Source organism: Schistocerca americana, chromosome X, assembly GCF_021461395.2.
Source record: "Schistocerca americana isolate TAMUIC-IGC-003095 chromosome X, iqSchAmer2.1, whole genome shotgun sequence".
In the NCBI taxonomy this organism is placed as follows: Eukaryota; Metazoa; Arthropoda; class Insecta; order Orthoptera; family Acrididae; genus Schistocerca; species Schistocerca americana.
In genome coordinates this window covers 227,637,030-227,653,444 of record NC_060130.1, presented here as the reverse complement: position 1 = coordinate 227,653,444, position 16,415 = coordinate 227,637,030, and the positions used below count along the sequence as shown (strand labels likewise).

The 16,415-nt window shown below is 36.8% G+C and overlaps 1 protein-coding gene across 5 annotated transcripts in view; it reads left to right on the top strand.

Annotated features, from left to right (window-relative positions):
* The first annotated feature begins 771 nt into the window (after positions 1 to 771).
* Positions 772 to 16,415, top strand: part of LOC124555418 (serine-arginine protein 55-like) — a 28,361-nt gene continuing 12,717 nt past the window's right edge. Inside the window, exons 1-8 of one of the 5 annotated variants that reach the window (XM_047129319.1) lie at positions 772 to 930; positions 8,469 to 8,595; positions 9,421 to 9,491; positions 9,848 to 9,955; positions 10,484 to 10,510; positions 13,087 to 13,156; positions 14,088 to 14,161; positions 14,246 to 14,440. In XM_047129319.1, coding sequence (XP_046985275.1) covers positions 8,470 to 8,595; positions 9,421 to 9,491; positions 9,848 to 9,955; positions 10,484 to 10,510; positions 13,087 to 13,156; positions 14,088 to 14,161; positions 14,246 to 14,440 — 671 coding nt within the window. In that variant the 5' untranslated portion in view covers positions 772 to 930; position 8,469. Of the gene's footprint in view, positions 931 to 8,306; positions 8,431 to 8,468; positions 8,596 to 9,420; positions 9,492 to 9,715; positions 9,818 to 9,847; positions 9,956 to 10,483; positions 10,511 to 13,086; positions 13,157 to 14,087; positions 14,162 to 14,245; positions 14,441 to 16,415 lie in introns of all 5 variants that reach the window. The other 4 variants (XM_047129321.1, XM_047129320.1, XM_047129322.1 and 1 more) reach the window with 4 other exon arrangements.

Genomic DNA, 16,415 nt, shown 5'->3' with positions numbered 1-16,415 from the left:
AGTTGATTATTTTTTTTGGGCAAAGGTTCGAAGCCGTTGCTTCAGAACCACTGTGAAACGCGCTAGCATGTCATCTCTTCAGAGCAATTCCCTGTCACAAAATAATGTGCAACAAAAACACAACTATGCGACGGTTACAGAGGTCTAGTTTGAACTTCATCTTCTTCTCTTCAGGAAATAGTCACAGTTTCTCTTGCCAGAATGTTTAACGCCATTATAACTATGCATGTCTTGAGGATAGTTACTGCCCATGACTAGAGCAACTGGTTAGTGTTTGTTAGCAAACTTTTATTTCGAGATACTGATAAATCATGGCGAATAATTTGTTATGTGTGGTTCTTAAGCAGTTTATACAGACATGATTTATAGAGTTCATTTTACATCGTTTCCATTCACAGCAGTGCATATTCGCTTATGAAGTAACAATAATCATGAAAAACAACTACAAATGCCGGTGGTAGCCATATTGAATCTTTAGAACTAGCAACTAGCAATTGCCGGTTTGCCACTTCTACGCAACGTTGCCATTTACTCAGTACCCTATATGATAACTTACTTAATTTAAAACATGATGGCTCATTATACCAAATTTCTAAAGTTGATTAGGGCCAGTTGGGTTTCGTTGTACTATCTTATTAGTCTGTGCGCCCTTGGATAGCTGCCGAAGTCTTTCAAATCTTTAGTAGAAGCTGTGGAGGGGGATTTCATCTTGAAACGGAAGTTAAGAACTTTGATCGAATGTTCGTGCAGTTAGTGTTGGTATCCCCGACGTTTGGATGAAGCTTTTTCGACGAGCCATTCGTGTGTAGTGATTGGAGTTGTTATAGAATACAATAGACTTAAAGCTTATTAGTTTGTAAAGGTAACTGATTTGTTCCCTTGGTCTGCAAGTTCCAACATATTGATTGAAGATTGCAGGCTAACTCTGAAGTAAGTGCATTCGGCCTATTGAATGGGCTCAATTTTGGCGTTAGAAGATTGATGCTAAGATTTGTTTGGAGGCAAATTTATCTTTTAAGTTCTCCGTAAAGTTATGGGGAGTGTGTATTTTTAGTTTGCAAAAACATTTAATAAATTTTCTTTTTAAATTGTTCTATATGTAAAGTGAGGTCGTTCTGTCTTTCATAGTTTCATTCCAAAGTAAATAAGCCTCACTTTCGAAAGCTTGAACTCTCGTCATTAAGGTACAAAATAAATAAAACAAGTGAAGACATTTTGCCATTATGTTTGAAGCAAACATTCAAATATCACTTCATTAACAGCCGTGCGTGATTATTCCCACGTTTAATTTAGAGCTGTAACGCTAGCAAGAGAGAAAAGACTTTCCAGCAAGCTACCGGTTACACAGACCACAAAGGGTAAACAATTCGTCATAGAATTATGTTGGCATTTTTCATTTGTTGTAGTTCATTTAGAGATTAGTGGGTAAATTATGTCTTAATTCCAGTCGCCTTCATATTCTTGTACGTAAGTCGCAATTAACGTACCATAGAACTGCATTTCATGTGGATGTCAGTTACTGGGTGCCTGTTTTTGAAAGCTTAAGCTTAGAAGAAAACCCACCAGAACAGTAGCAAAAGTACAGACTTTAAAACGTAATGAAGTAGGTGTTGTGGAAGTAAATGAAGCATCCCTCCTGACCAAACTTAGTGATTTTTATTGATGAGCAGCAATAATGTTTCACTTTTCGGTAGTAGCTTTAGAAAAATCGATGCCCATGTTATTAATTGTTAAAATTTCATGTGTAATGTTAACAACGGATATGTGCCCAACATAATGGTGTATCACAAGTTGACTTTTGTATCCCCTCTTTCATATGAATTTGTTGTAGGTGTTCATATTTGATTAGAGAGGTGGGCTTAACTGGTGGGACAGGAAGATGAAAATATTGCAATAATTAAATTAATTTTATTTTTATGAGTGCCGTATATGACCAGAGTGATGTAATCATTGAGACATGCATGATGGAATGCATATTAGTACAGTTAAGCTTCTTTTGTCTTAACCTCAGCGGTTTGGATTTGGATTATTAGCACCATTCAATACAGAATTTATATTTGGATTAGTACTGTTAGTCAGGAACTGGGCATGTCACAATGAAAATTTGTCTACTCCAATCAGGGGTAAAATTGTTTTACTGAATTTTTTTGTATTGATGATTAAATAATTACATTTTTCCTTCAAAACACTAACCCAGTCTCACAATTACTTAATGAGCATAATTTTTTTTTTTTTTTTTTTTTTTTTTTTTTTTTTTTTTTTTTTTTTTTTTGCCCCATCAGCACATCCTACATTGAGAGAATTGTCTGCACCTACAGACTTGTTCAGTCAAAATTATGAAATGATTTAGAAGAGAAAAGACTGAAGAAATTAATGATCTATAAATTTGCATGCTTCCAAAAAGCAGTAAATTTTATATCACACTCCTTAAAATTTTAGATAAAGTTAGTTTTTTCTGGAAGTGTAAATGTTTGTTAGCTATGTTTCTTATGTTGCAAGAAAGTTTAAAACCCAGTATTATCAAAATGAATTCTTGGGACAGTAGATAGTGGGCTCCAATAAATATGCTGGTTCTTCTTAATTTGTGTAAGGTTAATTGTGTAACTTTCATATGTTAATTAAATTTTCACAATTAAATATAGTTTGCTTTTCATTTTTAAAAATGGGGTTTAAAAACCGAATCTTTTGGTTAAATTAGAACCACCCCTGTTGAAATCTACTGCCAAGGGTCAGGTTCTATGACAGTAGCCACTTCACAAAACATTGATATTATTGATGGTGTCACATAACGTAAGCCCTCACATTTGTCTGTGAACACACCTCAGATACGGAAACAACCTTACCTGATGCACAGAGTGCACCCAGCTGCAGTTGGTTGCTCTTGCTGGTACTAATGTGTCACTTTGAATCAGAAGAAATTATCTGGTTTGTGGTGCCTATCTAAAGCAGTAAAGGCAGCTAGTCTTGCTTGTGAGATGAAGGCAGAACTCACCATCTGTAGTGTTGTCAACAGGACCAATATTGGACAGAGCCGAGTGAAGGGTCTGAGTCAGAGACTCGCACAGTTGTGAAACTGTGTAGGCGGCAGACTCCTTGACTTGTGCCATAGGTTGGTGTGTTCTGTGTAAATAAGTCTGGGGTCTCTCACAAATGAGACAGGTTCATGGGTAGAGGAGGCTGTGATGCGTGGACTGGGCAGTCCAGGGTCTCTGGGAAAATACGTTGCACAATTCAAAGAAGACTTCTCATTTAATTTAGGTATACCACTCAAACAATTGTAGTTTTTAATGCCTTTAATCTACTGTGGACATGCTGGTGAAAATACATTTTTAAAGTTGGTGGTAGGCAGAAAACATTGTCCAGAATTGTACTAAGTGCTTCCTCAGAAGATTATTTTGAGCAATCAGTGAATGGTGCCACGTTGAAGTATCAGTGGTCAGAAAAACACACTTTGTCTTAGCTGCAAATAATCCTGAGCAAATAGGTTGCATCATGGTGGACACAGGGATTAGTGACAACAATGCTGCTGTAGTGCGATTGATACAACATCCAAATACACCAAAAATAAACCTAGAATATATTTATTTAAAAATGAAACATAATTGGTGCCCCTCCTAAGAGTCTCCACTCCTCCCTAACTAACTGTGAAAGTGTAGGCTATCTGTGGCTGAAATTCAGAGAGAGTATCAACGGCAGTTGAGAGATTTAAACTGAATAAATTAAAGATGGTATTGATCCTCCGTAGTACACAAAACAGGTCAGATCGCTGTTGCTGAAGCAACGAAAAAAGCATGCCAAATTTATAAGAATGCAAAATCACCAGGATTGGTAGTGATTTACAAGAGGTCAAAATTCATCATCTACTTCAGTATAAGATGCTTAAGTACTTCCACAAAAAAAACTATCTTGAAATTTAGTTGAAAATCGAGAAAGATTCTGGGTCATACTAAAAGTACAGGAGTGGCCGAACACATTGCTACCTTCACTTTGTGATGGCGATGGAAATGTTACTCATGACAGTGCCACAAAAACAGAATTTCTCAACTTGGTTTCTCAAAATTTCTTCAACAAAGAAGCTGAAATAAATATTCCAGAGTGTGATTCAAGAACAGCTGCAGACATGAGCAACGTAGTTGATATCCTCTATGTTGCTAAGCAGCGTAAATCACTTAATAAAAGAAAGCCTTCTGGTTCAGATTGTACATCAGTTAAGTCCCTTTAAGAGTATGATGCAATAGCTCCATTCTTGGCAGTCAAATATGATGACTTGCTTGTCGGAAAAACTATACGTAAAGACTAGAAATTTGAACAGGTCATGCCAATACTCAAGAAAGGGAATAGAATAATCTGTTGCAGACCCGTAACACAGATGTCAGTTTGTTATAGGGCTTTGAAGCATATACTGTTCCAACATTATGAATTACCTCAAGGAAAGTGATCTATTGACAGATAGCACAGATTCAGAAAATAATGTTCTAGTGAAACACAGCTATTTATTCTCTTGAAGTAATGAATGCTAACAACAGAGAATCTCAGATTGATTCCATGTTTCTGGATTTCCGGAAGGTGTTTGATCTCTATCCCACATGCAATTTCTAGTCAAACTACGTGCCTAGGAAGTATCATCTCAGTTGTGACTGGAATCGAGATTTCCTATAAGAAAGGTTATAATTTGTAGTAATTGACAGGAAGTTGTAGAGTAAAACAAGTGCTATCTAGTGTTCACCTTTGAAGTGTTGCAGGCTCTGTTCCTGACCTATATAAGTGATTTAGGAGACAGAGCAGCCTTCTTAGATTGGTTGCAGATCATGCTGCCATTTACCGTCCTGTAAAGTCATCAGATGGTCAAAACCATTTGCCAAAAATCTAAATGAGATATCTGAATGGTGTGAAAACTTTGACTCTTAAATAATGAAGAGCGAAGTCATCCACATAAGTGCTAAAAGTAATCTGCTACATTTCCATTATACAATAAATCACACAAATGTAAAGGCTGTGAATTCAACTAAATAATTTGGGGATTACAGTTATGAATGAGTTCAAATTTAAACATTACATAGATAATGGTGTGTGGGAATTGAACCATAGGCTGTGATTTATTGGCAGAACACTTCGAAAATGCAACATGTCTGCTAAAAAGGCTGCCTGCACTACACTGATCGTTCCTCTTTTGTAGTGTTATGCTCTGGGGGATCCGCATCAGATAGGATTGACAAAGGACATCGAAAAATTTCAAAGAAGGGCAGATTGTTTTGTATTATTGTGAAAGTGTGGAAAGAGTGCCATTGATATGAATTGGAGTGACAATAATTGAAACAAAGGCATTTTGCGTTTCTTGGAGTGATTTTTCTCCCAAATGTGAAAATATTTTGCTGGTGCCCACCTGTTTAGGGAGAAATGATAATTGTAATAAAATAAATCACTCATATGGATAGACGTAAGCATTCATTTATTCTCGCGTACTATTAGAGAATGTAACAGAAGAGAAATGGTCTGAAAGTGGTTTGATGAACCCTTTGCCAGGCACTTAGGTGAATTGGAGTCTACCTTTTTAAAAAATTTTCTTTCTTTCAATTTGGATTTTGTAATTGGAGAATTTAGTCCATAGAGCTCAGCTAGTTTCTATAAGCCTGATAGAAACATTAGGCATGGTTCGACCTAATATTTCAATAGGAATCCTAGAGGTTTAATCTCGTATTCTTGCTTTAAGTTCTTTGTGGTCCCCTCGCACAGTGCAGTAACCTTGCTGCTGGACAATATATGTTCATGTAGCTGACACGGATTTTACTGAGACCAATACTGAAAATTCAGTCCATTGACAAAGCCACTGAGGTGGAAGTGAGCTTCATCTGACATCAACATGTTGTTAATGAAATTGTAGTGATTGTGCACTTTTGCTAGCATGTGTTCAGCATATTGTCTGTGCATTAGCAGATTGTTAGGTTGAAGTTGCTGAATGATAGGCAGCTGGTACAGAGGGGACTTTAAAACCACTTTCAGTATATGTTGAACACTCAAACGATGCAACTGTAGAGACCCTGTGTGATGTCGAACGGAGCACTGTGGGCTTGTTACCAAAGCAGTTTGCACAGTCTGGATATTGCCCACCGTATGAGCAGGTTGGGGTCTCTCTGTGATTGTTTCTTCAGTGCTTCAAAATTTTGAACACAGGTGTAGATTACATGCATCGAGGGAATGGGACCATGTCGTCCAGTGTTGAAATAACACTGAAATTCTCAGTGTGCGGTGTCCAGACTTCGATACTTGTAAAAGGCTTTCATTGCAGAGGGATGGTGCACAATGTTCCATTGCTCCATGTTTACTGTTTGCTGAATGGCAAGATAGAGCAAGCAGCATTCTCTGCCATTTGGCACCACGTATCTCGCTGCATTGCTATAACGCTTCACAGAATTTCCCATTCTTTTGAGCCACCCTGAAATTTATCTGCTTAGTAAATTCAGTGAAAATTTGCTCTGGGGGCCATACCTTCTTAGGTGAGCATCAGTTTAAAATTACCATATGATCTTATTTTCACATGTTATTGGTACATGTGAAAATGTTGAATTTTTTTTTCTGATTTCATGTTTGAAATTAATTTCCAAATGCTTTCTTATTTTAGTCGTTTAGTTTTTTGTTTCACACACTAAACATCATTATTTCAATTTTACCATAATGGGAAAAGTAATTTCTGCTGCTATTTCCTAAGTGTATTTGTGACTTCTTACAACTTGTTGTGTTAGCCATTTAGTTGACGAGCAACAAAATTTGAAATCCAGTCCCCCCCCCCCCCCCCCCCCCCTCCTTCTATCTGGAGGTGTCCTGGTTTATATTTGCCACAGTTTGAATATGACTTGAGGTGTGTGTGTGTGTGTGTGTGTGTGTGTGTGTGTTTCCACTTGCAACAGTGCAGTTACCATAGAATATTATATAAAATTTAATGGATTAATATTTGATTAGTCTGATAATTATTAAATTAGTCATATTTATAATTGTTAAAACTGTCATCAAATTAGAACCTTTTACATTTGCTCAATTTAGTGGCCTTAAGTTAATTTTGGCGCAGTATCTTGAACATGGCAATCGTTACTTCAATTTTTGTAAGTTATCAGATGACTGGAGTTGTATAAAATGTAACTCAGCTATGTTTATAAATGCCTTTCTGTCCTGTCATCTTAATTTGCAAAGCAGAGATGAGTTTCACTACAAAATGTTGGTGTAACTACCCTCCCAGTTATATTGGAAAGATTCGGTTAATTATTTAAATTGAACATTGTTCTTCTTTTCTAATATATATCTTGTATACGTACTAGAATAAGCTGCTTGCTGATAGTTACATTCTGGTACTACTTAAAGGAAAGCTTGTATACAAGATGAATTCTTTTGTTAGTGTAATTATAAATTCTTATGTTTTGCTTTAAATATAAACACACACTTGAACAGAAAATCTGTGAACTGCTGTTCAAAAATAAAAGATGAAGTTGTCACATTTAATTGCATCTTTATTTAATTGGAAAATATTGGGCCATTCCATGCTCAGCGAATGCAAGGTTTTGTCATTTAAAATGTCAAAGCAGCAAGCTCATATTTGTGCAGTTTTTAAAATTGCAGAATTTTAAACTCTTGAATGCTTTTATTTAATCTTGTATATATTTTTGTAATATTAGGTAAGCAGGAGATCCTCTGAAGATCTTTGAACTGGAAAAGTAAATAATAATAATAATAATTTATGAATTATCATTTTGCATCAGTAGTCATTCATATATAAATTGGATGGGTGGCACTAGAATCAGTTCTCAAACTGTGGAGCAAACAGTAAAGATAGTGCAAATTTTTTCGTTACTACCCTAGTGCTGTGAATCGTACTATGCTTTTATTGTTTAGTTTAAGAATTGGGTGTACCTGTGAGTGTGTGGTGTCATCACTGAAGAACCATAACTCATAATTAAAATTTTGAGAACCTACCTCCGCACTAAAGTTTGTTCAGTTATTTTCTATTTATGGTAGCCAATAATAGGTTCGATGTAATAATTTTTCTTGGATGTATTAAAATAATTAACCAATGTGCATTACCTTGCACTATCTTTGTGCTCTAGGAGTTGGTTCTATCTTGATACTAACTTGCAAGGGAACGTAATTTCTTTCCCAATTTTTGTGCAAAATTAGTACCTTCAGTGAGATTTAACTTATCGTTATCAAGCTTTGTTGTATTACATCTGACGTGGAATGGCCCACGATTTTCACTTGGAGTTGTAGGAAAGTTCTTGGTTTTTGGACATTGATGTGACAGGTCTCTTGTTTCGTTTAAGAATGGGAACCAGAGTTTTCATTGGAGGATTAACATACCGCGTTCGAGAACACGACCTTGAGAAGTTCTTCCGGAAATATGGTAGAATCAAGGAAATCGCAATGAAGAATGGATTTGCGTTTGTGGTAAGTGTGATTTAAATTTGAATTCCGTTTTATTGCAGCATGGTAGGCACAAGGGTATATGTCGGAGGACTTCCATATGGTGTCAGGCAGAAGGACCTCGAACGATTTTTCAAAGGTTATGGTCGAATTCGTGAAATTCTCCTCAAGAATGGCTATGGATTTTGTGTAAGTATTAATTGATAGTCATACTTGGTGTAGGTTGAATTTACTGGAAACATTTCCAAGAATTCTGGATTTTTGTAGAGGTTAAGAATTTGTGTTCATTTTGTCAGATATTTCTGTAGCGGTTTGCCATTGCCAGATCATGACTGTGTTTTATTATAGAGGTCTGATTCATGGATCTGATTCAAATTTTTGTATTGAAAAAGTTAATTTGTTACATATCAACAGCATTACAGTGGAATAGTGTTTTCTCGGTAATTGTCATTCCCATTTTTGTCATTTAGTCAGAAGACAAAACTGTTGAGGGTTGTGAAGATTTCAGTACACTTATTGCTCCAGTTGTCAGCACATATTGTAATAGTGGCTCATCTGTCTACTTTGTACATTTTAAACTTTGGAAATATTCTCAAGAGATGCAAATTTTGTAGTGGTTGTAGTGAGCTTTCTGTTAGACAAGGAATGTAATGTGGACTTCACTGTGATATGGCTACATGGTTTTAATTTTGTTGAGTACTTTGTAATGTAGACTTTGCCCTTCCTTAAAGGAGGAAAATAGACTTTTGCTGAAAGTTTTGATAATCGCAGGGAAAGTAGTTACCAGATTTCAATAAATTTTATTACTGAATCATTACTACATGTACTTAATAGCTTGTGTGAATTCAGATAATTGTTAGAAGTTTTTACTGTAGTGTACTTGAAAAAAAAAAAATTAAGACGATTGTTTTCAAATTCTGAGGACTAGGAAAATTACTCCCAATGTTTATTTTCCCCAGAAATTCTGTAATCTGATAGTTATTTGGCTATAGTGAGTTATTTCTTCTGTTCCAGGAATTTGATGATTACCGTGATGCTGATGATGCTGTGTACGAATTGAATGGAAAGGAATTGCTTGGAGAAAGGTAAGCATTTATTTTATCTGAATGTATAATTTAGTTGAGAAATTGAAAAACTAACATTCTTTTCAGATTGTGAATGTAATGAGATGTGATGATTTTATGTTTTTGTCTGTGTTCCTGCTTTTCTTAACAGGTTTTTTAGCCTCTTAGCCTGATGCGTTGATGTCTGGTGCCCTGTGGATGTGGCCCACTGGCCCACGGTGAAGTGACAACTCTTTTGATTTCAGGGTGATTGTTGAGCACGCCCGTGGTACAGCAAGAGGAGAACCTCGTCTCTATGGTGGTGGAATGGGAGGCTACACACGTCGGCGTTCATCGTGGATGGACAAGTAAGCCGATATTATTGCTTGTTGTTGCAGAGTCTCTGTAGAGAAAGCGCGTGGTACACCGCGCGGGAGTGACATGTGGCGAGATTGGAGTAGAAGTCGAGGCCCTCCCCCGCGAAGGCGGAGCCGCGATCGGGCCAAGTAAGCGGTTAGGGTGTCGTTTCATTGATATTACTGTCACAGTTTTTCCTCACCCACCATGGTGACTTTTGTTTTGTAAAAAGATAACTGGTGAGTAGCACCCCTTTCATTATTTCAAAGGAATAAGCATTTACCTTTCATAGGCCATCATTAATTACAGATACTTACTTATCATAAATTTATAGTTAATACTCCCACAGAATAAGCAGACTGAAAGCATGAATTCATGGAATCGAACATTTGTTATTGTATTGACAGGTGTTAAATAGCTGCAGATTTATGCAAAGTGAGAGGGCAAGGCACTCCTTTTTATGCCTTTACATTTCCTAAAAAAATTTTGAGGTCATTAAACATGTTTGGAAACTGAGTTTGTGCTGTTCAGTACTAATTATAACAGTGTGAAAACTTAAGATAATGATCTCTGTAGTGTATAATGTAGTAATTGAGGGTTTTCGGTTACATAAAATAAGGCATGAGGGAGTGTCTTGTTTGTGGAAGTCACTGAGCTTATGACTTCATTTGTTTCAGGGATATGGATGTCTATTATCATGACAGGTATGTTTATTCTTTTCATATTAATACAGATACTGTTTGTTATTTTTGGGTTCATTTACATTGTCACAAATCATCATTCAGCTCATTCCATTAGGTGGTGTATTTTGAACTGATTTTATTTCCATATATTGCTATGTTTTGTAAGCCAATAAAGAATGAAATTTAAGGATTGAGTGCAAGAGAATAACGTATTTGGTGTTAATGGATAAAATGTTGCTGCCTTACATAAGGGAGCTCTCTCTCTCTCTCTGTGTGTGTGTGTGTGTGTGTGTGTGTGTGTGTGTGTGTGTGTTTTTAAACAAATGTTTCTTTAACAGTACAGTTGATACAGGGGTGTTAACACAGGAGCTAATTGCACAGATGAAGAGGTCTCAAGTTGTTTGATAACCATACCTTTTCTGCTGTGTTGTCACAATTACACTGAAAATGCAAATTGTTCACATGAAAGGTTTTAGTATGTGTAGCTCAGAGAAGGTGTAAGGTTTACTGTATTCATGGTAACAACAGAATTGACCAAATCCAAGACATAACCAGCAGTTCCTAGTAAGAATAGAGGGAGGAAGTTAGGAACCAAAACTTCTAAAACCAGTTCGTCAGTAGGTGAGGACTGAGTACAATAGCAAAAAGATATACATTTTTTGCTGGGAGAAAAAATGTCTGAGGACAACATGACTGGAACATTGAAACTGTCTGCCTAATAAAACAATATCAAAATAACGACTAATGGTACACTATTATTAAATTTCATCAACCAGCCACTGTCTCACATTATTAAGCCCAAAATGGAGTTACATTTTCCCTAATAAAAGTCCATAACTAATATATATATATATATATATATCACTTTGTGGAGGGCCTATCGCAAAATTCAGAGTCTGTGCTACAAAATGAGCCAGAAACTTTTTAATTCTTTCAACATACCCCCTGCCAAATGACCAGTTGTAAAATGGGGAGATTTGGAATTAGGAAGGACGATGGTACCATTGGTACTTTTTGCCCCATATCATCCTTCAGTAGAACAAGATTTTGGTTTACTTTCAGTCTGTTGGTCTCCATGTGGTGACCTGTGAACTAAAAATTGAAGTGAAATTATCTGGAGACATAACAGGGTTTGGCTCAGTGGGAGCTTTCTGTTTATGAAAAACAGCCTTTTTTAAAATTATTTAGTGCAATGTATGATAAGCTGCATCAACACTGTAATATGTTTCATTATTGTGGTGATGTGAATGGTGCAGGGGCAAGACACTGGACTTGTATTAGGGAAAATGTAACTCCATTTTGGGCTTAATAATGTGAGACAGTGGCTGGTTGATGAAATTTAATAATAGTGTACCATTAGTCGTTATTTTGATATTGTTTTATTAGGCAGACAGTTTCAATGTTCCAGTCATGTTGTCTTCAGACATGTCTCGTGAACAACACCAAGCAGCACTCGGGCATGTGTAAGACAAGGGACCAACATTCATATCTGGTTCTGTAGATACCTGAACTTAACAAGTATGTGTGAAGAGCACACTTCCTTGTGAAGTTCGGGTTTTTATGGAACCAGATTCAATATGTTAGTGCGTTGTCTTATGCATGGAGAAGATGCGATTGGATGTTAAAACTGGTGGCCTAATAAAACAATATCGAAATAACAGCTTTTGGTACAGTATTAGTACATGGTAATTGGGAGGTTTGCAGTTCAGATCACTATCCAGCCATCCACATTTAGGTTTTTCATGGTTTCCCTAAATCATTGAAGGCTAAAGCTGGATGGTTCATTAGAAGACGACATGGCCAATATCCTTGACTAATACTGAGATAATATGAGCCTATGCTCAGTCTGCAATTATCTCATTGTCAGGATATTAAATCCTAAGCTTCTTTACTTTCTACAATACAGTGTATTGTTGAATTGTCTTTTAGCCACTTCCTGGAGAATACACCCCAACCCTGTGTTCCGTTTCATAGCATTCTATAGGCATCATTAATTAATATGAAAAATGTGATGTGGACACTACAACATGGAAGTCAGCCGTGATTGTAAACAGGTGAGAAAATCTAATGTACAAGGGGAGAGGAGAGGTGCAGGGGAACAAGCTCCATCTCATTACCATAGGGCTAGCAGTGTACACCTTGGATTTGTGCTTCTGCGAATGCACAACTGACATGGTCAAAGGGATCACCAGTTCTTTCTAGTGTTGAGTCACACTGATACCCATTATGGAACAGGATTACTCATTTCTCTCTTTTCAAGATAAGAAAAAACAAGCAGGCCGAAGCAAAGCAGAGTGCTTAAAGCATTTGGTAATGGCTGCTGTGCAGTTGGTTGCTTAGGTGAACAATGTAGTAAATGTGATAGTTCACGTGCAACCTCTATCTTGTGCAACCATAATTAAAAACACCTTCACATGAAACTGCCATGTTAAAGTGTCCACATAGTATTACAGTTTTAGTTTTCACGAGATGTAGTTTCAGTATTATTAAAAATAAGGGGACTTCCAGTATATATGTAAAATATTAATTGTTGTATCTTTTTAAATATTATGTACTTCCTTGAATCATTGCATGCACAGGGTTGCTTTTACTTCTAGGTATGGACCACCAACAAGAACTGAGTATCGCTTGATTGTGGAAAATCTTTCTAGCAGAATAAGCTGGCAGGTATGATAATTTTAATGTTTTAAACCAAAGACGTTAAAATTAAATTTTGTCAGGGCTAACCTGTGCTCACAGAGCTAGATTTAAAATTTTTGCTGTTTATTCAGACCGTATATGAAGCGCGTTTTTGGAAGTGTAGTTACTGTATTAGCTGCATTAAGGATGGTATAAAGCTTGTAATAAGTGGAAATTTAAATTAAGTGGTGGTGGTGGTGGTGGTGGTGGTGGTGGTGGTGGTTTAATTGGAGGATTATCTTTCATGAAGGGAGAAATCAAATCCCCAAATGTGCTGTAAGAAATATAGTACTGTTCAACAACAGGACATTGAATACATGTGAAGTGAGAAACATATGTGCCAGCACTATTATAGTTTTCTATTGCTTGCACTTAAAGTATCTTAAACCTTCACTTAATGTTTGGAGTAGGAGGAAGGACATAAAACAAACAAATATTCACTTCTATCTCAAGCTGTTTGTTTTTTATTTTTTATTTATTTTTGCTCATTGATGGGCTCTTACTCAAGAGTATACAGAAGAGTGGTTGCATAATAGTTCAGTGGGATTAATAGGTATTCATGTTTTGTATGTATAATGCCTGGAATTTAAGGCAGTTGACAGGTGTGGAATGGAATGTGAGTAACAGGGCATAGATCACCATTCACCGTAAAAGTGAAATATTTCATAAATGTTTTCCAGTGTTTGATAGTGTGTGCAGAAGGTTATTGAACACAATTGGCCATACTACTGCTGCTATGGTACTTAATCTCACTCCTCGGAATCCATACACAATTGTCTCCCCTGAAATTCGAACTTCATTCCAGTACCTCATGTTTTGGTTTAGCACATTATTTACTGCTGTATATTTGAAGGATTGTTTACTGTGTATTCTGGTAATACTTGGATTCTTACTACTTAGTTCACATTATCTATTACAGGATCTGAAGGATTTTATGAGACAGGCTGGAGAAGTTACATACGCTGATGCTCACAAACAGCGTCGAAATGAAGGGTATGTACAAATTGGAGTGACAAAATGTTTACATGAGTTAATTTAAAAATAAGTTGCAGTATGTAATGTTGGATTATTTTGCAGGGTGGTCGAGTTTGCGTCATATTCTGACATGAGGAATGCACTTCAAAAGTTAGATGACACGGAACTTAATGGCCGTCGTATCCGTCTAATTGAAGATACACATTCGAGTAGAGGCAGACGGTCCCGTTCGTCTAGTTCGCGGTCTAGGTCTCCTTCGCGTTCCAGATCACGTCGTCGCAGCAGGACTCGTTCAAGGTAAGTAAATAACATTTTAAATTGGCCCATTACTGCCTTAACTCAACAGGGAGACTACTCTCATTGCAGAGGAATTGTCTTCTTTGTGTGCATCTTGTTTTTCGATTGTGAATTGTGTTCTTACTCAGTGGTAATATTCATCAAAACTAGTAAATTCAGTGATAGACAATGAGCAGTTGGCCAATACATCTTTTGCATTCTGTGGGAAGGCAGAACTGATGTTGTTGCGCAACTTCACAGCCAACAACCTGTATAAATATTTTGAACATCTGAATGAACAGGGGCAAAATCAGTTCTGATTAGACAGCAACCACTGGTTATGGAACATATCTGATACACACAGATTTACTGTATCAGTTCATCAGACCTTGTACCATTGCCAGTGTGTTGGCAAGTTTTAACTTGCCACGGCCTAATCATACAGTTGTAGGTCAGTCCCATAGTAATATGCTGCACTTAATAGTTCCTTAATAAAGCAAGCAGCCTGTACTTGGGTGAATATGGTATTCTGAAGGCATGAATAATGTGGATGTTTCCAATGACAGCTGTATCACATGAAACTTGGGGAGTACGGTAATGGTGTTACATGGCTTTCAAAATCCCGAAAGGCAAATGGCTTGGGTTAATCAAAGTGACAATATTGGGATCATCCAGAAATTAACCATTGAAGGAAATTTTCTTTGTTTCGTTTAAGTAGCAAATCACCTGAAATGCATAACTTCCCTCTTCCAGTTAATTTGAGCTACAAATGTTTCACTGCAGGCATATGTTTTTGCCATTACAACTTTCTTTCATAGTTTGCTACTCAGAATCACTAAAATTCATAAGATATTTGAAATTTTTTTGGTTTGTCCATTGAAACCCAAATGATACGATCTGATGAAGGCTGTACTGCAACCTATATGGAGTTGCAAACAAAAGTTCATTTGATTTGCAATTTTGTATATTGGAGAAAGGTATTTGCTGTGTAAGAGCTAAATATGTACACTTGCACTCCACAAACTACTGGGATGTGCATAGCACAGGGTACTCAATGTTTTGTCACTTATTAGGGGTTCTTTGCATTTGACTTTCCTATTGAGCACAGAAAGAAAGATTGCATAAATGTGTATTTGCATGCTGTAGTTAATCTAATCTGGTCATTGTGGTCCTTACAGGAGTGATACAGGACTGTAGTATGTTCTTAGATTCCTTCTGTAAAAATGGTCCTTGAAATGTGAGGTAGATGTTCATAGGCTGGTTAGCACTTTCATTCCTGTACCAGTTCAGGTTTTTTAGCATCTCTGTGACACACTCCCATTGTTTGATCAAACCTGTGACCATATACTTCCAGCATGTGGGATGTAATGGCACAGCAACTCTTGTTGAATTATGATACAAAAAGACAGCCAGAGTTGGGTATCTTCGTCCGTCTTTTTGCATCATAAACCTGTGACCATTTGTGCTATCCTAAGTTCGATACATTCATTATTCCCCTTTTTTTTGGTTTCATATTGGTTCCACATATGTAAGTAGCATGAGATGGAACACAGGAGTGTTTTGTTAGCTATCTCATTTATAGGCAGATAAAATTTTCCCAGTGTAGTACCAGTGAACTGAAGTCTACCACCTGCTTTACCTACTACGAAGGTAATGTGATCATTGCTCCTCGTATCCATACAAACTGTTACCTGGTTATTTGGAAGAGTTGATTGGTTACAGTTGTCCCTTATTTCTACTGAAGTCATAAGGTACTAGGTAGCTTCAGTTTGTAAAGCACATGATTTTACACTTTGAACATTTAAGGCAAGTTGCCAATCCTTGCACCACTTTGAAATCTTATAGATATTGACTGAACATTTGTGAAGCTTCTCTCTCTCTCTCTCTCTCTCTCTCTCTCTCTCTCTCTCCTTTTTTTTACACTACTTCGTTAAAGATGACTGAGGTTTATAATCGTATGCGAAATCATTAATGTCTGGAAAGGTCTCCGTACACT